The sequence below is a fragment of the Caloenas nicobarica genome, chromosome 5 (assembly GCF_036013445.1).
Source record: "Caloenas nicobarica isolate bCalNic1 chromosome 5, bCalNic1.hap1, whole genome shotgun sequence".
Taxonomy (NCBI): domain Eukaryota; kingdom Metazoa; phylum Chordata; class Aves; order Columbiformes; family Columbidae; genus Caloenas; species Caloenas nicobarica.
Genome location: NC_088249.1, coordinates 35014846 through 35030012, shown reverse-complemented (window position 1 = coordinate 35030012; position 15167 = coordinate 35014846). Strand labels below are relative to the sequence as shown.

At 41.1% G+C, this 15167-nt stretch overlaps 1 protein-coding gene across 2 annotated transcripts in view; it reads right to left on the bottom strand.

Moving 5' to 3' along the window:
- GPHN (gephyrin) overlaps window positions 1–14255 on the bottom strand; it is a 294994-nt gene extending 280739 nt beyond the window's left edge. For both annotated transcript variants that reach the window (XM_065635424.1, XM_065635425.1), the window contains exon 1: window positions 14157–14255. In XM_065635424.1, coding sequence (XP_065491496.1) covers window positions 14157–14220 — 64 coding nt within the window. In that variant the 5' untranslated portion in view covers window positions 14221–14255. The remainder of the gene's footprint in view (window positions 1–14156) is intronic.
- Between the last annotated feature and the right edge of the window lie 912 nt (window positions 14256–15167).

Here is a 15167-nt window from a genome sequence, read left to right as displayed (position 1 = left end):
TCAGTTCACATCTCATTCACCATATATGTATGATCAATTTTGCTGGGATAGATAGGAGCTCATGGACAGGATTACTTCTTTAGGTGGGATTAATTTCACCATTAATAAATTTGTCTTTTATGCCATTTTATCATAAAGAATTGCTAAAAGATTCAACATTTTTCAACTTTGAATAAGGCTCAGTGAGGGATTAAGGATAGGCCATTGGGATTACAAGCATTTGGTATATTTTGTTTATTTCTCTATTCTTTTTATTAAAAAAATTTCCTAATTTTGCCCTTAAGTGATATGTTAAACTTTTCTAGTGAATGGCATGCTTGAAAATACCTAGAGAGGCATAACTGTTAAGCACACAGATCTTTTTCCCTGTTTAGCCACTCCGCTTTCCATTAACAGCCTTTACACCTCCTTCCTTCATATAGCCTCAGTCTCTACATTCTTTGCTAGAAGCTATACTTTTTGACATGGCTTTGATTTATGTACTGTGGCTATCAGTCTCCTCTATATCTTCTTTTTCTCCCACTTCCCATAAAACTCCATTTCTATTATTAATCTTTAACTACTTCTTCTAGAGGAGCAGTTTTTAATGTTAGGATTGTTTCTTCAGTGACTACAGCATTTCGGTATTTTCTGCTATTGTAAAATTACACTTCTACTGTAGATGTTTCTTAATACTGAAGATAGTACTTACATTGCAACTTAAACTCAATTTAGCTCCTGACCTTTCTCTCCAAGCACAGCATTTGGATGCCAAAAACCATGGTCAATACATAATTAGCAGCCCTGGAGACCGTGGAAACATACAATATGGGACAAATGCACGGACCAGCAAGCTTCTGATTTTCAGTGAAATAAGGCCTTAAATAAACGCACATGATCCACTGAACACAATTATGTAACTAAACTATCTATCCTCCTTCTTCGACCCAATCCCTTCCCCTTTTTAAGCAAGTATCAACAATCCCAAAGCCTGACTTACCCAACTACCTGATGTCTATGACTGGTTGTTCCAGTTACTTCCATCACATGAACAACAGTCCACTCAAGGGTAAGGTAATGATTCTGTTCAGGTCAGCAAGAAGCAGGTAAGCAGGACAAAAGTAAAATTAGAAAATGATCTTGCATACAGATGTTTTAAATAGTTAGTGTATTAACAGGTGTTCAACAAAAGAAAATTAAGTCAATAGCATATCAACTGCCATTTAGTACATATCAGGTTAGCATCCTCAGTTAGCATATTAGCTCATTTGACTGGTAAAGATATGCTTAGAAAAACTAAACTGAGTGTACGTAAGATGACAGACTGAGTGATGCCAAAGAAGTCTCTCAAACAGAAAGCAAATGAGATCTGGTAGAAATGGGTAATTTGTCATATATAACTTTTAATTATTATCTGATATATAATATAAAAGTGTTTATGTGTATCTATAAATAACATGTATATAGTCAAGTTAGTTCTGTCAGGCATACTGTAGCCAAGATAGTAAGTTACAAAAACTAAATGTTCAAAGTTTTTATTTTAAAAATTAACAGAAATAAAAAGAGACCCTATTTCCCTGTAAATGCATAAAGTACTGTTCATCTTTTCCCAAATTCTATACTGCAGAAGTCTAATGTTTATCTTTTCTAGTTACCTAACGTTCAGCTCTTCATCAAGCATAAATGCCTAGCATAGCCTTCATACTCATATAGTTACTACTCACATGAATCACAGAAGTTTACATACAAAATGGGAAAATATATCTTTACTTACTCCCTCCTCAAAATAATTTCCTATAATGGGCAAATCCTCTCCTCCTTTCACTATGGTTTTTCCTGCTTGTTACTCAGTGGACGGGGTGTCTTTGTTTGTCCATCAGGACAAGCAAGCAAATATCACTGAGAGGATACCTGGCCTGACAAAGCAACACTTGTGAGGAAAGAGATAAAACTTCGTTTGATAAAGGAGTGTCAAAACCATCTTCCGAACTAATGCAAGCAACCTACACAAAACCAACACATGATCACATCTGCGTGAGCTGTGATCAGAAAGCAGAAGTCTCACCCTCACCTATCCCCCCGCTATGCACTCCAGTCCCTCCCTCATGCTGGCCCTCGCTGAGCTGATTCCATTTGTTCAGGCTGCAGAAAACTCATCTCTCAAAAAGAAGAGCAGCTTTCCATTAGGTTAGCCAGCTACATTTGTTTCGCACAGTGAAAAATGGCAGCATAGAAGAATAGTAAAGAAAGAACAGAGTCTAAAAAATTTGACAGTGAAGGTAAGAGTGCTAGCGTTGCTCACCATTCACCTACTGGAACAGAAGTCTGCAGAGCTCAGTGCTGAACCAGATCACACAGCAGATTCAGCTGGAAAGGATCCCTTTTCTCTGGCAGGTTAGGTCTGTTTCGGCTCCCTGCTTGCACAGCCGCACAACAGGTTATGGCAGCAAGGGTGTGAACAAGCAGCAGAGATGACAGAACCGTGCCCAAAATTCCATGGGGCATAAGATGAAACCTGGACAGAGTCCTGTCGAGCTCTAAAGCAGTGACCAGTTACAGCAGACTGCATGGTACACCAGAAGAAAATTATCTCTGAATAACACAGCTTGAGATCTAGCGAATGTAGGAAGATAAAATCCCTGACAAAGTGCTGCATGTATTTTCCTAACAGACAAGTCAGCTAGATACAGGGAGGGTCCGTTCAAACAAAGTATTATTGTAAACATGCTTTTTCTGTCATTTCTTCATCTAAAGCCTTTATAAAAATTCGTAATTGTGTGGCTAATTTTGGACATTTTAAATACTTTTACTTACTACTGAATTTTACTTAAGGCTAGTTTAAGTTAAGAGTAATTTCAAGGCTAGTTAACAAAAGGAATTCCTCACGCTTCTTTAGGTACTTTCCCCAAAGTATCCGAAGATTCAAAGGACATGCCCTCACCCACATCAGCCTCACAAAATGCACGAGAACTGTCTAACAGGCAGTTTCTTTCCAGACACTTTCCACCATCAGGAAAGTCTGCTCAGTGCTGCCCACTGGAAGACCTCTCTGGCACACGCAAGAATTGTAGGAGGCGCACACAGTCCTGTGGAGGCACAAAAAAGCAAACGGCGTGTCTATATTAGTGCTTCTGTTTGGTTCAAGAGCATGGCTTTCGGGCAATCTCCTGATGGACCCCAGTCACCATACTTCAGTTCAGACTGCAGAGAAGGATCAAAGCATGAATGCTGGAATCGTTTTGGACAAGACTAAACAAGATGTACTCCCAGAGTGCGCCTAATGCACTCCAAACCAGTTCACTCCATGGATTTTGAGCTAGTAAGAAGCAAAACACCATGACCGGTGTGAACGTGGAGCCCCCAGTACTAAGCAGTTTGCTCTACAAATCGCTTCTTAGGCTGTACCACTTCCTAACATAGACTTTACTTAAACTGAATGAAATCACAATGAAATAACTTACTGAAACACAGTCAAAAGGCTTATGTAGGTATAGCACAAAAGCAGAGATTAAAAAAACAAAAGCCTGCTTATTGTTGCAGAATTGAGAGAACACCTAATTATCCAAATATAAAGAATTTCTACATCTGCCTTTTTTTTTTCCCCTGGAATGGCTGCTACTTGGACTGTCAGTATCTAGGGGTTTAAGTTTAAATTTATGCATTGAATGAACTACATACTTTGCTATTGCCTCAAATGGCTCCAGGCTTATGTTTTCACAATATCTTAAAAATAAAGGAATCTCTTGAATGTGCCCTAATTGTTAAATACCTTCTAGATTCTAATGAGATCTCAGCCATACATTTTAAAGCGGTTTTTGTCTGCATATTTTTCATATGCGCAGCTGAATTTACTTCCTAGAGGCTGAAGTACAGGTAGAATATTTTTAGCAGGTGTTTGTTCGGTGAAAAAAAGGATATTAGGAACAATCTGAATATAAAGACTTGCTAAAATTATTGGGGAGAGTACCAGAAGCTGCTACTATTCTAGTACAAAATACTGAACTGATTACTATTTCACATCTAAAATCCCCCTTCTGATTTTATGAGCCCTCACAGCATCTTACACATAGCAATAACCAAATAAAAGACAGGCCATCATGGAATTAAGAGATTTTTCTAATATTAAGGATAATCCACGATGTCCCAGTTTAATGCTATATAGAAATTTGCCTCATATGCCTTTTCCAGAAAGATGTTCTGTTCATCAAAGCACTCAAGAGTCTTGAACCCTTTTCTGACAAAACAACGGTGACACGAAAACTAGTATTTTCACTAATTCTCTTTGATCAACTGCCAAGCCAAAGAGAAAAGTCATGTACTGAAACAGTTGTGCAAGAACTAGGGTTATATCCTTTGGAATACAGAAATAGGAACAGGCAGGTGAGCACCCTTGAAGCTCAACGATCACAGGAAAATCCTCAGCTTTTTTCAGCAGTTGCTTTGAACGTGAACTTTAGAGTTTCCATTTTGATCCTTGATGCTTAGGAAAAAAGCCTGAGTCTCACTCAGATAAGAAGGTCCTACATGTTGGAAACACTAGCAATAGTTTTAATTCTTACCTCAATGGAATTTAACTAGCAAGATCAGATTTTACAGCTTACCTCCCTACTGTGGGACACAGCGTGTTCCTGAAAAAGAGATGTCAGAATAGCATTGGATTCTGGAGCACTTTAAATACACCCAGCTTGAACTGTGTACATCTTACTCATGTGACCATTCCCAGCTTCTTGAAGCTCTGTGTCTTGCCTTCTGTCCAGAGAATTATGCCACATAGCACTACCCTGTAGTCACATTTACTTGAAAAAGTCACAAGATTTCTCTCAAAAATCTCAGCACCCTCTTAAGTCTCCCGGTTTATTCTACATACCTTTTACTTGATTCTTCTTCTCTTTGCTAAATAAATGCCAGAAGAAATGTCTGCATGTTCAGAATGGTTTGGAATCCCTTGCAATGTTTGTGGGAAGGAAGGAAATTCCCCCTCCAGACTTTTCAGTATGTTTGATCAAAGTGATCATTTAAAAAAGCCTACTATCAAGTGCATTTTACAATATCTAGAAGCACTTTCATTTAGATTTAGCTAAAAGTAGTAGCTGGGGAGCTACACCTCACTGACCTACTATATACATCTATCAAGGCAAAGGAACATCATTAGAGTGACCATCTGAGAAGGAATTCTCTCAGGACATTGTAATGGCAGTAGGAAAAAACCCTGGAGATTACAAAAACATTCCCCAAAACCTCTACTTTATATACTATTTGTTCTAAAATATTCTCTAAGTTTTCTCAAAGTATTACATCAGAGTGTAACAGCAATGCTGAAGTTTTAACCAGAGGGAGTAACGCACGTACAAGCATCTGCTGCGACATTTTCCCAGCATCTCTGGAGCTTTCTGAGTATTATCTACAGAAACACTTTGTCCCTGCACTATCTTCTAAAGATATGTTTCACAACATTTTTCCTCTGTATACTTAACTTACAGCTTATTTTTTGAAGGAAGATGATTTTTAGGATCCTTGATTTGCAGTAGGCTTATTTAATGTCTCCCCTTCAGTATTCAGACAACTAAAAAGGGAAATTAAGCTAAAAAAAGAGGAAATGAGATGTACCTATTCCCTTTAATCCTTGATTTTCCTTCTTTTTCTGGAAAAAAAAAGGGCGTTTTTGCTCAGCACACATATACTTACTTTTAGGCATCTTGCCGCTTTCTCCCAATGTTTTTCTGAGATGAAGATCCTGACAGGGAGTACATAGTAAGCCTTTGGTTTCTCACCATCTGCACTGCTGTGCCACTACTGTACAGCACACAAAACAACCATGTCACCGGGAACCCACCTAATATCTATTTGAATTCCTGGAAATTTTCTTCTTCCAGGAACACACACTGCCACCCAAACTTGCCTAAAATAAGATTTGCAAGTACCTACGTAAAAGGATACATACCTGCCTGACACCAACATCTTCTCTTTTACAGTCTGGTCTGTCTTCATAATCCCATGAAAATTGTTTCAGGAAGGGGTAAGAAATAGCAGAGTAGAAGAGTATTGGTTTGCCAGATTCCTAACTAGTGTCACATTCAGTGTCTCTTCAAGAATTACTGGATGAAGGCTTTACAGACTTAATCTCAGACCTTTCTGTCGATCCCTCCCTAAGTGGCCCATCCCAGGGCACTAAAGCAGCTTGCTAAAAGAAAAGGGGGTGTTATTTTTCTGATGGCAACATCTGCCTATTCTATCATTTGCAGAGATCCTAGAACCCTCCCATCTGGGTCACACCTGCAGGATACTTCACCGCAATTCACTTTAACTGCTGAAGAATGCATATTGTTCTTCACCTGTACAGCTTCCCATAAAATAATTCTGAATAACAGCTCGCTTCTTAGATTTCAGTATGAATTAAAATCCCCCACAGTATACGCTGGAGAAGGAGGGAGGAAAAACAAAAAACACCACCATCACACACACAACCACCAGTAAAACAAACAAACAAAACCACAGCATATACTTAAATGTCTACTTCCCACTTTTAGGTCTCAAAAGTCACATATGATATAGAGGAAAATCAACAAAATAAATACAAGAAAGATTTTCCAAACACAAAATATTCCACATAAATTTAAAATTCCCTACAATATACAGTACAATGAAGAAAACTAAGAATTTCATAACCACACAGTAAGTACTCAAAAGCCCAAAATATATTCCAGTTCAAAGCCCACACGCATTCTGCTTCTTCACTCTACTATATAATAAGTGAGATAATTTAATTAGAAAAGGAAAAAGTACATCTGAGAAACATATTTCTGTAGTTGTGGTCCTAAATACACATGCAATACCTATTATTATATTGGTCTAGCAATACAATTTGTACATTGAATACATAAAGAAGGTCATATTAAGTATAAAACTCTTAAAAATTACTGTTCTAGGTAACTTGCTTGCATATGAAGCTATATTAACATTGAGTGAGTTCTTTCAGGTCTTGGTATACATCAAAAAACACTTTACTGCTCGAAACCAGATTTTGTAATACATACCTATTCACTGAATCGCTGAAGTCAGCCAATGGAAGTGTTGTTATTTATCTCATAGTATGAGGAACAGACAATGCATTTTATTCCTTGCAAAAAATACCATTAATATCATTCACCCACCTGGTAACAGTAGACTAGAGTCCTGCTTTGATTTTGTAAAATGTACATAGAATATTATTGTTGAGGGTTTATGCTACTTTTTTTTTTTTGCACTTGACAAACAAGTTAGGCATAAAATAGGACTTAGTAAACTAGTATGAAAACAAAACAACAAAACATCACATACAAATCTCTTACTTGTAAAATGAGATTTTTTTTTAATATAACCACTTAATTAAGCCCTTTTTTCCAAGCACATTTTTGTGCAATTACTGTTCCCTGTAAACTTCAACTTACTTTTCTCAATTGTTTTGTGATTAAAAAACAAACAAACAAAACTTAAAAGGCTATGCTTTTTTTTAATCTAAAAAAAAAAATCTCACATAAAAAAGGCTGCTACCTGCTCATATCCCATATGGTTGTTTATTACCCTCCTATTCTCCAGGAACAACTCTTTCAGGCATCCTGCTAAACTTTCAGGACTAGTTCTGTCATACACAAGACTACTAATATAAGACCATTTCAATATAAGAGGTAAAGATTTGCATACTTCACCTATGTGTTGGAACAGAATCTAAATTATTTCTTTTAATCTGCACTTCAAGACCTTATAAATGTTCTAACAAGAGCTGAAATTTGTTCTCATTTTTAGTTATGTCCTCCTGTTGCATAATATCAATCACATAAATTGCAGACAACAAAAATGATACTTGTTTATCTCCAAAAAAAAGTTTTAAACCTTATCAGCAAAAGCGTTTCAACCATATAGAATAAGAAATTGTTTATCTCAAAAAAAAAGTTTTAAACCTTATCAGCAAAAGCGTTTCAACCATATAGAATAAGAAAAAATATTTTCCCACATATTCAAAATAAACTCTTTTAGCTCAGATAATTAAACAGCAAAGTGAAAATCTTACCTTTCACTTTACAAAGGCACTGCACAAACTTTGCTTGTAATGTGTTCTAAATTTCAAGAGAGGCATTTTCAGAAAAGCTGTGAGTGAAATCTTAATATGATATAAAAATACCTCTGAACAAAGATGCTCTACTCTCTTACTTTAAAAAACAGACAGATACGGCTAAATTATCCTTAAAGGTGAGAAATTCTGTGTCTGCGTATCAGGCTTTTGTATGCTAGACTCTCCAAAGCATGGACTGATGATCAGATATTCTAATATTGTCCAGTTAATGAAGCCAACGAACCAACTGAAGGCTGTCCCTGAACTAAGCTAGTTCACACGAAATCCACGAGCACTGATTTTTAAGGTAAGTAGCACAGAAAGTTTTCCTGCAGCACTAGAAAGGGGAACAAATATAAACCTAGAAAAGTAAACGAAAGCACAATGTAACGGATAAGCTCTGTACGGCTAAATATGAACTACAGACATGGAGCACGGGCAAAGATGGAAGAGTCTGTCTGCTGAATCTGGGTAAGTCAACTTCAAATCAAGAAACACTGATTAGACAAAACCTCTCACCCCTGCTTTATAAGAACACAAACCTCCAAATCAATAACCATTTCTTAGGTAAGTAGGTATGAATTAAAACATCCTTGTATAGCTGGGAAATAATATCTTTCTTGGCATGCTTTTAACACCAGTGTTTCCAATTCTGTCAGTTGAAAAGACACAGTATCATAGCAAGCAAATTACACTGTAAGTAAAAGAGTCTGGTTTATCAGTGAGATTCCAGTCACCAATTTTTGTTCCACACTGCACATTAAAAAACAGGAGGAAAACAAACAAAGAAAAACCACACAGGACTTTCTTCTGCTTCAACTATGAAACATAAAGGTTCCTATTCAGCACTGGACAATTGTATGGATCACATTTGCTAGACAAAAAAAATCTTTTCATCATAGGCATATAAAAAAATCAGAAAGCTTTTGTGAAGACTTATGGCTACAAATGGCAAAGAGGGAGATCTATTTTATATGAAAAAACTCAACACTATGACAGCCTTACGGCTGAGAAAGATGAAAATCAATGTTACTCAGAGTCTAGAACACTTTAAAGGAAGTACAGCATTTCTCTACTTCTAGAATTCATTTGCTGAACTAATTGCTGAACTAAGCTTTTGGAAGAAAACTAAGGCTCGTAGGAAAAGCTACTGATTTGAATCTATGTTTTGAAGATGAGTGCCCAACAAGATGAAGTTTTTGAAAGAAAGGCTTATCACAAGCAAAAAGCTACTCAACTTCCATTTAGACAATTAGGGCAATTTGACAATAAGTCCAAGCAAACTTAATGTCAGTGCTTATCCTCCCACCCACCCCCCACTCTGTAAGAAAGTTAACCAGAACCTCCAATGCATGTCGAGAACACGAACAGCATCGCCACCGAGAAAAGATCTTGCAATCTGCATGCTATCAACGAAGAGTCTTAGAAGAATGTTCTGAGAAGGCATCTTTTAAAGTAGGAGAGAGGCATGTGAATTTTTAGTTGAAAACTGACAGTATACATATTTTTAAAACAGTCTGACCAACAAATAGCAACACCCTAAGTATTTTGTTCCCTAAGTTTGTCAAATACAAGCTTTACAAAACTTTTACAACTATGAACTTCAGATCTGCCCTTTAATTGTAAAAATGTTTCATAAAGGTGAAAAGCTATATCGCCACGTTTTAAGCAATACTAAATAGAGTAAAACTATACTGCAAAAAGAAAGTCTGAGATTAAAAAAAAACACAAGCAAGAAACAACACAAAAAGAGGAGCAAAGACAAAAAAACCTGTTTGTGTCTGGTGATGACTCTCACAGCCCTTCCTCAAGAGCAGCCAAACGCTCAACGAAGCTTTACTAGCCAACCTAGAATTTGACAAATTTTTATCAGGAATATTGTGAAAACATGTAACAGAACATGAAGTTTTAACCAGCTACACTAAATACTTGCTGGCCAGAAAATGCAAATAGAATAATAAGAAAATGAGGACAGAGAGGAAGATAAAATGAAAGAGCAACCAGAGAGAACCAGAGTCTCTGTTTTTTCCATCAGGCTAGTGCAGATAGCAACATCGCATAGAATTCTCTGGGTGGTTCTAGTCAAGGGTCAGCTTAGTCGCTCGCATAACAAGGTCGGTCACAGATTATACAACTTTCACCAATGTCACCACCAGTGAAGGACGACCCAACATTGATTGAAGTCTTCCCTTTTCTAGCCAACTTCAACATTACAAAACTCTGTACTTACTAATCCAGGTTCAATATCCTGACTCCAATGGTAACTGATTAACAACCATTCTGTTAGAAGTATCTCAAAAATGAAAGGCTTACAAGGGGCAATCAGAATAATTCCATGCCAAGATTTATATTTTAGTAAGAAAGTGCAGATGCACAACACTGCAGACAAAGCGTGCATATAGTCCAACCTTTACCAAAAATGTAGACATTTTTCCTCCTTTTCACTGATTTATCTACCCCACATTTCTTGTTTCTCTGCATTTCTTTTTTAAAAGATGATCTCTGGAACACTTAAATGACAAGGCTTTGGCCATGGTTAGCCCAACTCTGCTATCCCATTCTCCATCACAAAATTCTCCCAATCTGACAGTCAGCATCACAGTCCTTTTAAAATGTGTTTTACCATAAGAGTGGTAAACATGACAACATAGTCATGACGACATAACACTGAAGCTCTGTTATTACCTCGTGTGCCTATACTATGTATCAATGACAGAAGAGGGAAAACCTGGATTTGGAAGCTAAATTCTTTCATCTGATCACTGAATATGATGCTTTCATGGTTGCATTCTTTTCATGTTGCAAAATATCTTGAATGATCACGCACAAGATCCACAAACTACTGCGACTTCCTACAATAAGCTTAACTCTACAACTCTTTGTATAGAGACTCAAAAATAAACATTAATGACATCTGCAAGTCAGCAGATGCTGTATACACTAAGTACTCTTCCAGATTTCAGGAATACTGTTCTTTCACGTCGAGAAAATGTCCTAATTATGGACTCCATTCTTCTCGCTGACTCTTAACTAAAAGACCCTGACAGTTCGGATAAAAGAGAAGTTAACAAGGAATTTTTTAAAAAAACCAAGGTGCTGAATTCTGCATAAATTTGCATTTGAACATAATAAATTACTTCGGCTAAACAATAAACCAACTTCATATTTCTCTAATGCCTTGTACCTGTGTTAATTTGTCACAAATGAAGAAATATGCGTTTGTTTCTAGATAGGAAAGTAGTAATACACAAATGCAAAGGTCTACTAAACAAAACTAAACACAATAACTGACTCAAAACAAAACTGAATGTAATGAAACTAAGCTACACAACAAATATCCACTTCGTATTAATACACTCTGGAGCCATATGTATCAATCTCAACAACAGACAAGACTGACAACACTCTCAAATAATTGTTTTATCTCCTCATTTAAACATAAACATACAGCTTTATTCTAAATTAATCCAAAGGAGTTACAGTTACATCTGAATACTACCATAAGGTGCAATAACGGTACTTTCTAAACCGAGTATACCCGGTCTAACAGGAACATAAATCTATATGCCTGTGCTGATAAGCCCACAAGTATGTACTGCTAACAAAACTTATGGCTACAATCTTAATTAGAAAAGCTAAAGAAGTCCTCTTACTTTAACTAACTTCTGATCACAGATTAATGATTAAACCAAAGTACAGTGTTCATACCTAACCTTTCCATTCCTACACTTATGCCTTCATATACCAGCCAGGAAGCAATTATTAGTTCATTCCTATGAGAAAAATTCAGAAGAGTGAATTTTAAAATTTGCTGCCTTTCCACAGCTGAAACAGCAGAAACAACTAAGGGGTACAAACCATAGAAAGTGCAAATATTGTCTTTCAGGGATTAAAGGAAATGCCAGAGTGGAAAATAATTGAGTTTAGCCAAATACATGACACTAAGTAAGATATTTATATAAAATATTATTTCATGTCTACAAACAGACACAAAAAGGGGGCTAGGAAAATTGTTAGAAACCAATGTGGCCCCTTTCAAAATGGAAAAATAATTATTAGCAAAATTTTTCAGCCTGCAATTAAAAAAAAAAGGTAGTAAGGGAAAAATGGCTAAAACTGTTCTGTTTGCTTATGCCTTTTGGTTTTCCTTTAAAAACAAAAAATTAAAATCAGGCCACATGCTCTTCTAAATGGAACTGCAACTTATGATACAAAATCAAAAGAGTTTTATAGCACTCAAGCAGGATTTATAGTACAAAATAAAAACTTAAGTATTCTGAAAGATTACCCGAATCTACTGTGGGACTTAATCATTATCTAAATTATTTTCATACCATATGTACCTGGTACTGCATTCTGGGAACATTTACACATGTTACTTATTACAACACACTGATCAACATAAAACAATAATCCAAGTTACACAGCATGAAGCTGTAAAAAATACACAAAGAGCATTCTGTTAGCAGGCACCTCCTTCTCACTTTAACTTTTACAACAGTACGCAATTAATTGCACGTGTGCCCTAGCTTTCAGTAACGAAAGCTACAAACTCCCCGCATTTGACTTCCGTACCTGGCCAAACCTGCCGTGTCCTTATTAAGGATATGTCTGGCTGAGATTTGAAAGCAACGCTAAGGATTTCCACTTGTGCTATGTTCTGCTTTTCTAAAGGTTTACGGTTAAAATAACCTTGCAGGCAGCAAAACGCTTGGCAGGAAGGGCGGAACTCCTGCCCCCACGGCACCCCCAGCCCCGGGAGCCCAGCCCCGGGCCGGGAAAAGGCGCAGGCCGCGCCGGGGCTCCCGCCACCCCGCCGCCGGGGTCCCCCCACCGGGCGGCCCAGCCGCTGCCCGCGGACACCGGCTCCCCCAGCACGGCGGGCACGGACCCGTTTCCGAAGGAGGCGTAAGACGGGGACTTTCGGGTTAAATCCAGCTGGGTTTAATAAATAACTCTGGTGTTAAGCCCCGGCCTCCCCTCCAATGAGTACATCCCCCTTCACTGCAAACACCTTCCGACTCCGTACGGTGCTCGCAGCGCTGCTTGCCGTCAACAGTCACGTCTTCCCAGGCTCCCGATAAAAGCTACCGAGCCTGACGCGCAAAAATTTCACTAAAATCTCTCGCCCCTTCCTTCACTGGAAACGCTACTTACGCCCTTATCCACCCGAACCGCTCGGGGCTCCATTTCTGGGCGTACCGCGCTTCCACCGGAGCACCGAGCACTTCGGAATAACCGCAAAGGCCCCCCCGAAGGCCGAATAAACCCCGAAGCCTGCAACACACCTACCGGCTACGGCTCTGGGAACCATCCTGTGCAACCATCGCGTGTCATGTGCCAGCGGTTTATTAAAGGATCAACCAAGCGCTGTGAGCAGCAGCATCATACATGCCCTCCTCCCCCCCACAACAGAAAGCACACAGGCACACGTATCCCCCCCGAAAGTAAAGGCCACGGAGGCGGGGGGGGAGGGGAAAGAGTCATCCTAAAGGTGTGTGCCTAAGGAGCGAGCCGCGCTCGAAGGCATCCCCCGGGGCAGGGAGCTCGGGCCGCCTCCCGCCGCCGCCGCCCGGGGAAGGCAGGCCTGGCTGCCGCTGCCCCGCAGCCTGCGCCGGCCGCAGCTCCCCGATCAAACGATTTCGCACTCACAGCTCCGCCGCGTACGGCGGGAGCCCGGCCCCGTCTCGACCCCCCGTCCCCTTCGGCAGGCGCCCACCCCCGCGCTCCATCCCCTGCAGGTGGGTTACTCCCGGGTCAGTCCCCCGGGCTGCGGCGCCCAGCAGCCCGCTCGCTCGCCCGCCTGCGGCAGCGGCGGCCAGCGCCGCCCGGCCCCGCACACACGCTCCCCGCCGCGGCGCCGGCAGCCGGAGCGCCGCCCCCACGTCCCTGTCCCCGGGCCTGGCCCGAGGCCTCGGCTACCGCACGCACGGCGGAGCGGCGGCTCCCTGCGCAGCGCCGCCGCCACCACGGGAGACGGCCACCCGAGCAGCCCGCGGGGCAGCCTGACAGCGCGCACCGAGCCGCGGCCGCCGCCCGCCTCTCTCCCCGCCTCCCCCCGGCGCCATCCCCGGACGCGGCCCGTTACCTGTGAGGACTCCAACGCGAATTTGGTGGTCGTGGTTCGTCAGGATCATCCCCTCCGACGCCATGTTTCCCGGCGCAGCCACCGCACTGACAGGGAGGGGTGGGGGCGCAAAGGGGGAGGAGAAAAAGCGAGCGGGGCGGGGCCAGGAGGCGGGGCCAAGCCGAGGAGGGGCGGGGCGAGGCGAGCGGCACGCTGGCCGAGCCGGGCGGCCGGCCGAGGGGGCGGCCTGGCGCTGGGCCGCGCCGGCCCGCATCACCCCCCCGGCCCGCATCACCCCCCCGGCCCGGCCAGTGCACCGGCTGAACCTTCGCCGCTCTCCGCCTGCTGCCTTCACCGCCAGCCTGGCACAGTATCACCCTCTGCTGCCGCCGAGTACCCGTCGGTACCGCCGAGTACCAACACTTTTCTTCCTTACATTTTTCGCCCGGAGCAGCTCCTTCCTTCAGGTGATGGCACTGCCGTGCAAGGGCTGGTGCCAGCGCCGGGAGGCTGGTACCAAACCGCGCCCCAAGGCAGGAGCAGGGCAGGACTGTCCGGCCCAGCCGACGTGCGGATTTAGGTTGCCTAAACCAGTTGTGAAAAGACACGGTCAGGAGCTCTTCCAGTCGTCTGGCTGGATTTGAGCTCGCAGCCGAGTTGCTCTTGGTCCCCAGGATCCGAAGTTGTTTTCATCGTCTGATGACGCTGGGTTAACTATTCAATTCTTCAGACCTCTGATAATGGGAAAAACTAGACAGCAGCGGTGGGAATCACCCTTTCTTTTGGTTAGGATGAAATATAGAAATACAAAATTTTCCCAACAACTTTTGAGTCGCCAGGGCTCAGCAGGGCGTTTTCGCACTCTTCCCTTCTCTCCGCTTCCCTCTGAGATTAAAACTGTTGTTACACAGCCTTCAGATAAAGCAAGTTGGTATCGTAACAGTCATCTTTGTCTTACTTGAACTATATGATCTGGGAAGCTGTCTGGAAGCAAATATTTAAACTAATTTTGAATTAATATGTAGGCAAATG